Source organism: Strigops habroptila, chromosome 4 (assembly GCF_004027225.2).
Source record: "Strigops habroptila isolate Jane chromosome 4, bStrHab1.2.pri, whole genome shotgun sequence".
NCBI lineage: Eukaryota > Metazoa > Chordata > Aves > Psittaciformes > Psittacidae > Strigops > Strigops habroptila.
The window spans coordinates 51,180,951-51,195,697 of record NC_046358.1 but is presented as its reverse complement, the minus strand read 5'-3'; the positions used below and the strand labels follow the sequence as shown (position 1 = coordinate 51,195,697).

The 14,747-nt window shown below is 46.6% G+C and overlaps 1 protein-coding gene across 1 annotated transcript; it reads left to right on the top strand.

Annotated features, from left to right (window-relative positions):
* Window positions 1-10,605: 10,605 nt before the first annotated feature.
* INS (insulin) lies at window positions 10,606-14,520 on the top strand. The gene is made up of 3 exons (XM_030484821.1): window positions 10,606-10,634; window positions 11,178-11,386; window positions 14,384-14,520. The coding sequence occupies exons 2-3, from the start codon at window positions 11,200-11,202 to the stop codon at window positions 14,518-14,520; spliced, it is 324 nt and encodes a 107-aa protein (XP_030340681.1). The 5' UTR covers window positions 10,606-10,634; window positions 11,178-11,199.
* The last annotated feature ends 227 nt before the right edge of the window (window positions 14,521-14,747 follow it).

Here is a 14,747-nt window from a genome sequence, read left to right as displayed (position 1 = left end):
TAATTTTTTTTTATTTTGACAGCTACAGCAGTTTGATCTGCCATACCTGTCTGTCCTAGGGCAGCACTTGTAGTCTTTGTGGGATATGCTGCTATTCTCAACTTCTCTTTCTTCTCCCATTTTCCCATATCATCCTTGAAATCATCTTCCTCTGATGGCTCCCGATCCAGTTATCTCCACCACTTCCTTCAGCTACAGCAGTTATTTTTAATTTTTGCATCCCAATCTGCTTTTGCAAGTGTCTAATTTTAGCTTTGCATTTACTACGATCAGGTCCCTTTTGAGCTCTCCCTTGCTCCAGGGTGAATCACTGCACTATATATGTTAATCCCTCTCCTTACTTCGGCTGTTTTTCCTTCTCATTTTCTAAATTCATCTGATTCTCTAATTGCCATTGCACTTCCTTATTGCCTTTTTGGGCCACTAGATGGTATTCCTTTTCTAAAGACAAACTTATTTCAAGTCACTTGATAGACTCTTTTAAAACACGATTTTCCCTTGAAGCAGCTGATATTCTGATGTTGCCCTGGCTCAGTCGGCACAGATTAGTGCTTCTTCCCATACCAGTCCCACTACTAGAGGCACCATATCCTAAAGTTTCCCTTCATCCACTCTCCCATATCAGGGAACATTTGGTCTCTATCACCCATCAGCTTCCTGTGGGCTGGAGAGGCGCCCACAGCCCCTGCTGTAATCTCTGATCTTGCTGGGATTTCCTGTAGCACTCCAGTATTCCTGTTTTTAGGCTTTTTCCTCAGTCATCTTAGATTTTTCCCATGCTTTCAATTTCATCTTAAAGTATTGCCTAAGTATTGTGCACAAAGCTGGTCAGATGTGTAGAGTTGCCTTGAATGAGATTGCTCAGAGGAAAAGACTGAGGATCTATCCAGTCGCACCCTCCACCAAAAGATGCTATAAATTCCCTTTTCCTGACAGTGGAGCAGATTTGTAGGATTATGTATTCGCTTAGAGCGAAGCACAAGCTCATGTCCTTTGGGTGGGTCATGGGAGCCTTTATGCCATTTCCCTAGACCTCACCAAATGTGGCTGCAAGCTCTATAAAAAGTGACCTGGAGAAAGCCAAGGTGATGGGTCAGCCCAGGTTAAACCCTCCTATAGATGGAGCATGGGCTGGTGAGGGAGGAAGAAAGGAGAAAAGCCTTCCTTGGAGCCAGGCCCCACTGTACCTTCTGGTATCTGCGTGTCCCAGTGCCTCGCTGAGCGGTCTCTTGCTGTTGTCGCTGCTGCTGCTGTGGGTGGATCTGTCTGTCTGTCTCTCTGTGTAAAGAAGTATGAAACAGAATTATTTTTCATTTTGGAGTCGTGCTGCTGCTGACATGATATTAAGAATAAAAAAGATATATTTCTGGTCTAGCATCCTGAGTTTGGCTCTTGCATCTCTCTGCTGTCCAGAATCAGGTCAGCCGTCTTGCCTGCAGGCAGTACGCAAAATCCAACCTGGGGCCTATTATGGCAGGAGAGCCACAACTTGCGCTCATGCAAAATGTTAACTTGGAGGTGGAAAATGGTCCCTTGTTTGCAGACGAGCTGATCTAAGCCCTTCTTTGCCAAGATATTACCAATTGCACAATTACGCATGGAACAGTATCTGGGAGGTCTCTTTTAAATAGTAACACACCAGGGGGGTTTCCTTTGCTGCGTGCTTTCTCTCCCAGCATTTCTCACTATTTCTGTTCAGTTCCAGTAATGCTGGCCACGTAGGAACACCGATGTACGCACTATGCCTGGTAACATGGTCTAGTTTGCATGTAACGGGGCTATGCAACCCCAGTCCTAAATGTGTTGAACACCCTTCTTGGAGTAACCCTGATTGCTTAAGCATAGGGACTATTTTAGATGATGCAAGGCATCTGCTGCATCCATGTGGGAGTGGTGGATGGGATACAGGATGCCCAGGAAGTGAAATGCACTCCCGGAGACCAGAAGAGATGCCCAAGGCCACATAAGTGTTTACTACTCCAGTTATCATTACGTTTAAGGGAACTAATTCCAGTCACTGCTGCTAACTTGGCTTTTACGTTAAAGCCATACTCTTTCTCTGGTTAAATCCCTTCCAGAATCATGGACAGAAGTAGATTAATGTATTGCTGGCACGGGTCTGGACCATGCATGCAGGCACCCCAGCACCCCCTGAGAGGGAGTTTCCTCATTTAGGACTTGTAACGATACCCTGTATCTTCACAGTGCTTGTTAAAGTGTTACAGCTGTAATGAATTCATCTTCATTACACACTTGGGAGGTAGAGGAGTAACTCTTGTCCCTGTAAAAGGCTGACAGATAAAAGACGGCAGAGAATCAGAGAGACTCAGACCAGGCGCAGAGCCTGAAAAGTAATTACATGCCTAAACAGCTTTGGGAAGAAGTGTCTAAGTGGCAGATCTGAGGCTTGAACCTCGGTCAGCCCCCTCAGGACCAAATCTTTCTTCTTGTGCTGTGATGGTACGGATCAGAAGAACTCAATTATTTACAAATTCTATAGCCACAGGTATGCTCCCACACACGCACAACCCCCTCCCAGAAACAGGAATTGATTTGGATAAGGCTACGGCTGACCTGAGCTGTCATTTGTACTGCTAATCCAGCTCAAATCAGACTTGTTTTTTTCCCCAGGGACCAGAAAAGGTACTGCTCTTTCCACTGCAAAGAATTTGTTTTCAGTTTTCCTACACTTGTTCATTACGGTGTTTTGGGAAAAGATAGGTTTTCTAGGGAAAAGAGGACCTTTGGACATTTTTCTGGCATGGCTGAAAGCAGAAAATATCTGAAATGTCTTGGAAATTAATCAGGAGGGGTGTTTCATTGCTTTTTTTTTTTTTTTCCCAAATTGAATAGAGAGGTTTGCAGAGATTAGATAAGGGATTTAAAACCTTATGTGACTGCACCCCAGATGCGCTACCATATCCTTGCAGCACTCTCATTGTGCAGCTGGTAGGGTTGGCGGTGGCAGCTCAGTAAAGCGAGTGTTTGGAGATTAGACATTTTTCAGACTTGCAAGTGTTTCTTAATGTCTCTGTCAATTAGTTCACTTAAACCATCTCGTACATGGTGTATATCACTCTGGAGCAGCTTGAGCTCATGCACATGTTGACATCTATACTGCAAGCCTCCCGAAACCACGTACATTTCAAAGTGGTGGGGCCCACCCAGAGTCCTTGCACATCCCCTGTATCCTCTCCAGAACAGTAGAGGGTTTGGGTCCCGATCTAAATTTCCCCAAATCCAAAACACTCCCTCCAGCTCCAACCAGCCACTATCATGTACGTGAGGTTCAGAGGTTTTGCTTGGGATGGAGCAACTGGCTTTGAAGCTCATGTGAAACATAGGTTTGAATTAGACCTGAACCACAGCGATGCATGACAGGCTCAGTGGTGAGCTCTGGTACTTGATAGGGTCAAGGCCCATCTTCACTGATTTTCCTGGAGGGATAAAGATGCAAAAATCTATTTTTTCACTCCTGACAATAGTTCTACTTGGTCTCTTTGCCATTATTTTCTCTAGGCACAGCAGGGTGAATTGATCTACAAAATATTTGCAGGGATGGTGGAGGATTAAACATCTCACACAGATAGTTCAATGCAACAGTTGTTATGGAGAGAAAAACAGGGTGGGGTGAGGGAGTTGTTCATTTTCCTTCCACTAAGGTCAGCCTTAAATAACTCTCCCACCTCCCCTGGAGGCTGAGACAAGATAATAAAGACAAAAATGTCAGAGCAAGGCATGGGGCCCCTCTATTTACAGCAAAGGCCAAATCGCTAACCAACAGATCGGAGTTTGCTTTCTAAACACCGATAAGCGGCAACTTTGAATTAACAGCCCCGGCTCTTCCACTGCTGTAAATCAGCCTGACCCCGACTGCCCGCAGCACCCCAGTGCCTGCCCCCAGCCAGGGGCTCCCCAGCAGGAGAAGGAGGCTGCAGCAGTGGGCTCACCCCTCTCAGCCCCTGGAGATCCCTGTGCCTGGCTCCAAACATCCCCCCGCCTTCCCCTCCACAGCCCCCTAACACTAACAAGCCTTATCAGTAGGATTTACACCTCCTTGTCTAGGAACCCATAGGCAAACCTACAGATCAGTTACCGGTGTGCATCCAAATCCTTAAAGTAGCTTTAAGTGCCCAAAACAATCCACTTACCCAGCGATAATTAACGATATCGGACCTGGGAGTCCCCATGCCCTGGCAGGGGAGATCATAGCACTCTACTGTGGGGTCCAGCCAACCACGAGCAGGGAGGATGTCAGCCCTTCTGCAAGTCCTCGGCACCTCCCAGCCCTGGAGGAGCAGCCAGGAGCGAGGAATAAGCAGTGTAGCTGGCGATAACACCAGGAAGATGGATACCTGGGAGCAGCCACTGCTCACAAGAGCAGTTGTGGGTTGAGTTTTATTCACTGCTGGATGCTGTGTTAGGAAAGGTCCTTTGGCACAGAGCTGTGCTGGTCAGTGAACACTAATTCCCACGTGGGTGATGCTGTGGGAGTGAGGGGGAAGGAGGAAGAAATCACAGCTCCTGTCTCAGGTCCCAACCCAGCTGGAGGCATCTGAAGTGCTGAAGCTCAGAGCACCCTGCGAAGGAGAAGGAGCGAGCGACACCTCCAAGCCACATGTCTTGGAGAAAAGTGACATCTGGGGGCAGTGGTGTCAGGGCAGCGTGAGCCAAAATCTCCAAGAGCACCCTCATAGCAAAACAGGGGCTTTTAAAGTTAAGTTTATTCTAGAAAACAGGGTCTCATGTTTAAACTTGGCAAAAAGTGTAGTGCAAGAATGAGTATATTGTTCCACAATGTCCTCTTACAGTGTCACTTGCAGCCCCCAATTTTATCATTGGTGAAACTATGGCAGATGTCCACAGTACATCCACAGCTGTGGAGATGAGCAGTGGCAGAAAACACAGAAGCAACATGACCATTTATTTTCATTTAATGAGACCACTTTACAGCAGGGGACAAATCCAGTCTGAGCCAGTGAAAACCATTCCTTCATTTTCCGGCATTTCTCTCTTTACCCCTTTGCTGGTTTTAGCACCCATCAATTTCTGCTATGCCTGCTGCTCTCTGGTGGCCTGCCCATGCTTTCCAGCATCATGGCTGAGGACCGGGTCTCCTTCTCTATTTTACCAAAGGCTTATACAGGTCATCCATGACTGTTTTCCAAGTGGTGCCTCTGATGCCACCTGCTGTGGAAGCCATAGTGGTGACACCATGAGATTTTAGTGCCTACAGTTATGGACACTAGAGAAAACACCCTGATGGACTAATGGCCCCTCTCGTGGTTGCTCCTGAGGGCCAGGTCAAGATCCAATTTCGTTGTTCTTGTGGACTTCCATGACATGAAGCAGGACAGACATGGTACCAGTGCTGAAAATGTGTATTTTTTAATTGGTGCTGATCAGGTTACTTTTCCAGCGCTTCTCCACTCTGAAAGTTATTTGTTACTTTTGTTGTTCATTACTTGTCCTCTAGCAGTGTGTCATCACCTCTTCTAATGTTTATCTACGCCAAGGATTACTTTTGGGCCATTAATAGCCACAGATTTCATCTTCTCCTCATTGATAAACAAACTAATTTGTTCTGCTGAGTCTGCTAATAGCTGTGTCTAGGAACTATTAGCAGCTCTTAGGTGCTATTTTCTCCTCTACCTTCTCAAAAAATATGTGGCCAGTAATATTTTAATAGTGTTAAAAGAAGCATACGTGTTTTTTCCATCTATATTTATAACCTCGCATATGCTTTTCCCAAGATGGGTGGGAAAGATTTTTGGAAGCTTTACTCTAGAGATCATTAAATTTGGTCTATTTTGCTTGGGTAGCTGTACTTGTGTAGACATTTGAGCCTGCAGAAGCTGGGGGAGGCCTGAGCAAGGTGCAGCCAAACCAATTTTGCTTGTTCCATGGTCCCCGGTGAGCTGGGCTAGTGAAGGTCAACATTTACCTGCCAAGAGGTGTGTGTACTCAGGAGAGGTGGCCAGAAGGCTTGGGTCACAGGAGGCTGTTCTCAGAACCACAGCGCACCTGAGAAACTCCTTATCTTCTAATGAAAGCTACTGACTCTTCAGAGTTGCTCCCTGGAACACCTTCTACCAGTGAGCTGCATCTCCAGAGGTGTGGATGTACTCAAGACCCTCTCTGCTGTTAGCAGCTGATCCAAAGGTGACTGAAACCAGTGGGTCAGACCTGGTTGGTTACACTGGGCTTTGGGCTACACCCTCCCTTTTATGAATCAACCCTTTGTGCTCTAAGAGGCAAGACAATGTCCCTGGCCTGGAAAAGCCTGGAAAATTGTGAAATCCATGGTCTGGCAGGAGTGTCTCCCTTGGGCCCGGTGTCTGGCAATGTGATGGGGCCAGTTCACATGCCCTGCACCCAGGCGGCCACCCGGATTAGTTTGTAGAAGCAGCTGAGATTACTTGTATCCCAGCAAGTGACCCCCTTCTCTGCTTGCACAATGCCCTTTTAAGCAAGGGCATGTCTCATTGTGTGCCTCCAGATAAGCCACAGAGCCTCACCCTTTGCTATAGCAGCCCCCTCTCCATCCTGAGGCTACGGCAGCTGCCCCACCTGCCATGTATCTTTGCAGGCATCACAGGATTTGGTTGTAAGTATTCCCATGATTACGGACCCTCTTTGGTGCCAGGTTCACGTCCCTGCCCTTCAACTCACACCACTGCCACTGGTGGGGTGGTCGCACGCTGCCACTCCATGGGTGCTTGGACATGCCAACGGGAGCACAGCTGCTGGAAACCACACAGAAACACGGAGCACCAAAGATGCTGACTTCCCCACTCCATGCCATGTTGCCCCCCTCACAGGGAGCAGAGCAAAGCCTGGAGGAGGAAATTGCTGGGTCCCTATTGCCCCATGCCGAGTGAAAAGCTACACCTCTGTAGCTCAAATAGCCCATGTGCTTGAATACACTGTCCCAGCTACACAACCCCAGCTACCAGCGGCACCTCCCAGGGGCTGGCCACCCCCAAAAGCTGCTCTTGGGCATGCAGACTCCTCTGGGTGCCTCAGGCTGCTGGTGCAACACAGGGGTGCATTGGCAGACAGTGCCTCCTTGGTGCCTCCTCGGTGCCTCCTCTGGGACTATTTGTTTCACAAGCCACCAAATTTGCCCTGCAGGGAAAAGGAGGCAGGCAGTCACTGCCGTGTTGCTCTCTGCTCCACTTTTCAGGCAACACACATCTGGGGATGGGCAGAGCAGCCTTGGTGGTGGCTGTGGAGTGTGAGAGCAGTGGGAGGGATGCCGGTGGAGTTTCGGGGTTCCTGGGTGCTCTCCGAGAACTTGCTCGCCTCCACACCTGACCTTTGCTGTCAGTAAAACTTGCACAAACTTGTAATTGTTAACTAGTTCCCCTGTAGTGGGCTTGTTATTTTTTCAGGACAGGGTTCGAAAATGCTAGACATCTACAGTAGTAAAGATTTTATTGTGCTGGCAATGGACTGTAAAACTTGATTACATGACACTGGGGATTGCCTAAACCTCGTTCCCACTGATGCAACCACTCGGGATTGGGGGGATGTGAATGAGGGAGGTGGCTTCGAGTCACGTCTGGAGGTGGTTTATCATGAAGGGCAGGAGTCAGGAGCAGCCCATTCCTACCCAGCTGCTCCCACCCTTCGGCCAATTGAGCCCAACATGGTGCCATCTCTGGGGGGGTCACGGGAGGCATGCATAGCTGAAATGATGCATGAGTGTTTGGCCTGTCACTGCCTCATCACATGAAAACCATGGGGAAGCCCAGCCTGGAAGGAGCGAGCTGAGATTTTTATGTAGAAAAAGCTTTTCCATCAAGAAACACGCTCCCCTGTTGGCCCCCTCTCTCAGTTCGCTGCTGACATGGGAGGTTTCCCCTCTTAGAAAAACTTTTCCACAGTTTATATCCGTTTTATATCCATTTATATCACTGACAGCATTTTTCATATTCCAAAGGACCATTTATGGTAGGAAAATAGAGTTTCCAATAAATAATCAAAGTGATCATATTTTTGAAGGGGGAAAAAAAGTCATAGTAGGAAACTTCTTTAAAAAAAAAAAAAAAAAGGCTCTTGCTAAACTTAGAGCCAGTGTGATATCTTTTTTCCTTACAGTAAATCTTCTGGCTTATTTCTGCACCCAAACTACAGTGAGCCAAGAGGAATTCCTGAACGCTCGGGTACAGTCAGCCCTTCCCCTGCTGGGCCATGCTGCAGAAATGCCATGAGCTTTTCAAAGCTACCTCCAGGATTTAGTTAGCCAAGAGTAAGAGAAGCAATAGACTTGGCAATTCCAACACAAAATAAAAAGCTATTTTTGTTATAACAGTGGGGTAAGCCCCAGGGAATGGGGAAGACCAGCAGTGAAGCTGCCCAGAAGGGAGAAGACAGTGGATAGAAGAGCCTCCTTACAAAGTCCTGCCGTTAATAAAACATGAGTTCAGGTGAGCTCAGGTAATGTTCAAAGGTGCAAGAAGGAAAACATTAAATGACAAATCTCAGTGTGTGATTAACTTGAGAACATCCTGCTCCAGAGCCTTTCCAAGTCCATCACTGGACTGAGGTCCATTGGACCACATGCAGTGTGGTGACCACAGGAAAATGACTGCTAAGGGGATCTGTAAGGTAATTCTCTAAGTTGTCCCCTTCATGTGACATGCTGGGTGGGGGCTCCTTGCTCTGGAGGAAATGTGAGTGGCACAAGGCTTCTGCTCCTGGCTCTGACAAGCTACTTCAATTGCGGTAAAATGCCAGGTTTTGTCTTGTGTGGCTGCTAATTCCCCATCTTCTCCTGGTATAAAGAAGGTCTGAGTAAGTGAATTCCCTGTACTCATACCTTGCTGAAACCCGAGACCCTCTCCATGGGTATACCACTAGGTCATTCAAGTACATTCAATATCTTTTTTGAGGGGGAGACAGAGATAGTGTTACATATAGTGCAGAAATGCTATTAACTCCAGTTGAGCATCACAACCTGGATTTATTAGCAGGAGGCCGAAAGACCTACATGCCAGGGGATGTAACTGATAACCTTGTCTCGCATCCGTTTGAACAAATGAATCCCCTCCCTGTATGCTCATCAGAGATTTAGCACTTTTCATGAGCCTTTTTGCAATCGCAGTCATTTAGCAAACATATGATACTTCACACTTAAAGCCATGAGAGGGACATATGGGACTTCTTACCTCCTAGATGCTGATGGATGGAGTTGCTTTGGCTACTCAAGAAATCAAGGGTCTGGTTTAAGTCTCAAGGCATTCTGCTGATTTTGGTGAACTTCCTTCTGATTTATACTGTCTATGAAGAATCAGGCTTATACTAAGTTAAACAAGCAGCAGAGATCAAACAGATGAAAATGTCTCCTTTTCAGGGGTGCTGAGCACTTGCAGTTTCAAAATTTAGAGGGGAAGTTTAAAGATCATCTCATCCCCAGCACTTAAAATGGACCTTCTCAGGCTGGGAAAAACAAAACCAAATCAACACAAAACAACCCACAAAGAAGTATACTTTCAGCAGAAAGAGGAACAAGCATATTGGTGACAGAAAAGTCAGGCATAGAGATATCAAAAAGTGGGGTAATGTGAAAGAGAGAGAGAGACCTAGATCTGTTGCCAGAATCAGACCCTTGAAAGCAGTGGACCACCCTGGTTCATCACCTCCTCTTAAAAGTGAACTTACCAGCCAGAATGGAGATTAATCAGCTATCTCCTGGCTTTTGCTGGGATTTACCAGAAACATTTCTTGGTGTTGAAGACACAATTTCAAGCAAAGCCCCAGAAAGAAGAGCTGAGCTCTCACCTGCAAATGGCAGAGACTCAGCCTCTGCTCTGCTTAATCCCAAATAGGAATTTGAAGGGGCACCTGGTAGATGAAGGAGGGGACCTGTCTTTTGAAGGGTGAAGGGAGAAAGACGTATTTTTTCACATAGAAAATTTCAAATGCCCTAACTCTGGCCCCGTGCTGAGCCAAAACGACCACCCAAACATCTCCTGTGAAATGCAGATGTTATTTCTTCCCCAACTCAAGCTGTGGACTCGTGTCTCTCACTGTGCGCCACACGGCCAGCGAGTGAGGCTGCAGATAGCCTCAGCACAATAATGTGTTTTCCTTCCTCTAACACCTGACGGTAGCATGGTCTCACCAACAACTTGGTCCCATTGCTGCATACTTTCCAAGGTGATATTAATCAAACAGATTAACATGTTTGCCTTTAATTTTACATTTTAGAAACAGCTGTTGAGCTACCTCAATGCCAGCAGTGTCTATTGCCAGCATTAGTGCCATTAGTAATCATTGTAGCTGTCATAGCACCATTATCTCCTGCTAAAAGGGTCACTGATGGCTCAGGACAGAGCTTCAGGGAAGCAAAAACAGGTCAGATGAAATGAGATGGAAACTGCAAACTGTTGCTTCTATCTTAACTTGCATAAAGACCTGTGGATGCTACGTAGAGGGAAATTAATGTGCACAAGCAGCAAAAAATTTGGCTAGAGTGTCGTTGAGGAGGTGGGGCTCACACTAGCTCTTGTGTCACTTGGGCTAATGTAAAGCATATAAATATGGGAAAGAGACAACAGGGATATTACTACCAACCAACCAATCTTCACCTCTCAGAGCAAACTTCTCTCCATCTCTTGCGGCCACTTCTTTGGGTAAGTCTGATTGCCACCCTTTTAGCTTCTACCTGTTTTGCAGAGCTGTTTTCTTAAGGTGATGTAGCTGTGATGGTGACAAGTGCTAGCTTGTTAGATCAAGTCTCTTCAGGTCTTTAAGCACATTGGGCTGTTCTTGGGCAGTTATCATAAATAACAGGCCTTTATGACTTGTCAGAGAGGGTTTTTCCTCTAAAGGTCTCTGCTGATCTCAGCTCTCCTGGGCACATGTGCTATAGGACTCAGTGGGATGGCTCTTCTAGTCCAGTTTGGTCTTTTGGGGAAAAACAGGGAGGGCAGGACTGACGTGAGTATCTGGATAGAGATGGACTTCTGGTTATGATCACTAGTCACTTACTGTGACTTGTAAAGCCTGATGCAGAAAGCTTTCCTTCCCTCTCAAACTAGGGCATCTTTATAAGGTCCATCTGCTACTTTGATCTCATTTTCCTGCCCAAGGAGATGAAGGACATAAGATGCTTGATGACAACTGATTTCTTCCTCCTAGACCTCCCTGTGTCTCCTCTGCTTCTTAACCTTAGGCCTCACCCCACTAACCATGGCTCTCTGGATCCTATCACTGCCTCTCCTGGCCCTTCTTGCTCTTTCTGGCCCGGGGACCAGCCATGCAGCTGCCAACCAGCACCTCTGCGGCTCCCACTTGGTGGAGGCTCTCTACCTGGTGTGTGGAGAGCGGGGTTTCTTCTACTCCCCCAAAGCACGACGGGATGTTGAGCAGCCTCTAGGTAAGTGAACGCAATTGTATGCTTATGTGATGCAAAATATAACAACCGCCTATCTTTGACAGTGACACCAGGAATGTCCTTGATTGGGAATGCCAGGAATACCTTTAGCATACCAACAGCATCACATTGTCAATGAAAAGCTCTTCAGGTTAAGAAGGCAGATGGGAGGGCAGGCAGGGAAAGAAGATTTATGAGGCAAAAGGAATTGTGCCTGAAAGCTCAAACTTGTCTAATTCTTTGTGTGGCCATTACATTGGCCTGGGAGCATTCATAGAAAATGAAGGTGGAAGGAACTCAGGAAGCCTCTTTCTGCACCAAGACAGGATCAGTTGTCCCCATCCTATTCCTGACCCATGCTTGTCTAGTGTGTTCATAAAAACCTTCAGTGAGAAAGCTTCTTCTGCCTTCTGAAACTGTCTGTTCCCATGTTTAACTGACCTTCTCCTTGAGTGTTTCTTCCCAATATCAACCTGATCATCCCTTGCTGTAAATTATTTCTTGTCTTCTCCATAGTGGACATGGGGAAAAGTCTACTCAATTCTTCTTTATGACTGCTTTTCAAAATATTTGAAGATGTTCCCATGTCTTGTTTTAACCTCCTTTCGGCTAAATCCTCTCTACACATTCCCACTACCTTCTCAGGTCATGTTTTCTAGATTTCTGTCCATGCAAATTGTTTTGCACTTGATCCACATCCTTACTGACTGGTGATGCCAGAGAAGCACACAGGATTCCAGCTGAGGCCTTGCTATTGCCAAGTAGAGTGAGCAAACTGGAAGAACAATATTGCATGTTTTTCACACTATGTTCCTGTCTACACAGGCAGCCTGCCTTTTTAAAGGAGCACTGCACTGTTGATTGACAGTGATCACTGTCTCCCTTGGACGCCCTAGCCTGCCTTCAGGTGGATCAGCAGTCCTTGAAGGACTGCTGCCACAGTCAAACCTTCATCCTGAATGAGCAACACAGTCTTCCTGCCTACCTTTAGCATCTTTCCCATTTCTTCCTGAACAGCATCCTGTCTTTTCAGTGCTTCTATAGTTTCTAAGGTAATTTTTAGTACTAATCTTGCTCTTCAAGAGGCTTGCAGCCCCCACAACTTTATATCATCTCTTATTTCATGGTGGTGAAATGCCGGTGGAGCTGCTTAGGTTCCCCTTTTCGGGACTCCTGGACCACTGACAAGTGCGAGCCAGGAGGCAGGAGGAGATGACAGAAATGCCTGCTCACCCTGCGGTGCTGGGCCGCTGCCTCTGGTCCAGCACTTTGTGTCTGTGCCACAACACAGGTGTGAGGCAGTTCAGAGAGCAACCCTTCAATACAGTGTTTGTATCTAGATGGGGCCAGGACGTGTAATGTTCCAGCTGTAAAGCAAGGATAATGTCTCTCCTACAGATGGATACCACAGCTCCTCTCATCTTTGGCTCCTCTAAGAACCCAACAAGCAAACTCTCTCTTCTACCTTCCAAGCTGATAACAGAGACTGTGAATAGATGCAGAAGAGACTCCTGACAAATCCCAGCAGTTTCAATGCTCTCGTTTCAACACGGACCATTACTTAACCTCGCCTGACTACAACGCACCTCTCCCACCATTTGTTTTCCACCATTTGTTTTCCCATCACACACTAGTTTCATTCAGACCAGATTCCTTCCCCTCTGTATGTAAGATCCTGTGAAATAGTCTTAGAGGTCTTCAGAAGGTGAAGCAAGGTAATGTCATAGCAGAGGGTTTGTCATGATTCATTTTGAACAGCCAGCTGGGCTGTTAGTTGTTCCCTTCTCTGATTATTTGTTTCTGAAGACCACCACAAGTGGGTTGGAAATTTTGTTATCCAAATTCTCTAAATATTGTATGGAGAATTTAAATAAGGCCAACCAGTTTGAAAGTATTTGAGCACTCTCTACCTTTTTTTCCAGGACTTTTGACTGAGCCCTCACTTCTTTGTCACAGATGCTGGTTGTGTTTAGTCTGCTCATAGCTAGCTTGAAGGATGAAGACAAGTAAATCACAAAACATTGACTAGCTATTTCCTCTTCTACTTCATGCTGGACTAAATCTTTCCTAAATTTCCCCCCTAGCACACTAGCATAATGATTTCTTGTTACTCTTGTGTCTCGTTCATTGCATCACACTTTGGGGGTTTGAGGATTTTGCATCTTGCTCTGTACTTTCATATTGCCCTAGAAACCACATCTCATTCTTGCTTTTCAGGCATTTTCTTTTTGTTGTTAGGGTGTCTTCTCTCCCTACAGGAAAAATCACTGTTTTATTTGCCATTTTCTGTATTTTCGTTGGACAACTAAAACCTGAACAATTCTACCCACAAGTTTTCCAGCTCCTACCAGCAAACAAGGCATTCTGTTGAGTTTTGTCTATATCCAGATACCCCAATTCACCATTCCTTCTAAAACCTTGTCCCAGCTGTGAACAAGAACATACACAAATGCTTTTGCCATCAGCATGAGGCTACATCCAGAGAGCCAACAGGAGTGGGCTGTTCAGGACCAGCTGGGAAATGCATCCAGCCCCAGGACTGGCCTGTCCTTGCAATCCCAGGGACATCCCAGTTGTTTGCCTTGGCTCCCAGAAGAGTGGGTAATTGCCTGAGATGAGGATGCATTCTCAAGCAACCCACTGCTCTGGAGCAGAGGGGCCCATTTTATCATCTTACTTACTAGCTGCTCACCCCAGGAAGGGTGCAGGGTTTCTCTTCTCCACACACATTCCTCAGTAAAGCCCCTGTATCCCTTTGTCCCTCATGCTGCTGATATCCACTCCATAGGATTCTGAGCACCACAGGATTATTCTGGGAGACGAAACACAGAGCCTGAAGGTGCTACAGCAGCATCAACCCAGGGAAACTTTTGCAACTTCACTTTTCCAGCTAACTCTGGCTTAAAAATCTGGTGTCTTCAAAGGGGGTGTCTGCAGGACTCAACAGCCAGAGATGATGCTCTGTGATGTCCCATGGCTTATCCTTTTCTTCCCTGGCAGTGACCGGTCCTTTGCACGGTGAGGTAGGAGAGCTGCCCTTCCAGCCAGAGGAATTTCAGAAAGTGAAGCGAGGGATTGTTGAGCAATGCTGCCACAACACCTGCTCCCTCTACCAACTGGAAAACTACTGCAACTAGCAGCAAGGCCGGCGGCAGGGAGCTTGTAGGCCACAGGTAGAAACATGCACTTAAGCTACTGCACCTTCAAAGCAATTGAATAAATGTTGTGGACCTATTTGAAGGACTGTGCCAATTCATGTGTCCATGTCTTGGGGCGGGGGAACTGATGTTTAATTTAGAGTGTTGTCCTCTGTGCTTGGATAAGGCAGTTTTAAAAGGTCCTGGAGCCACCCACCATTTCACAC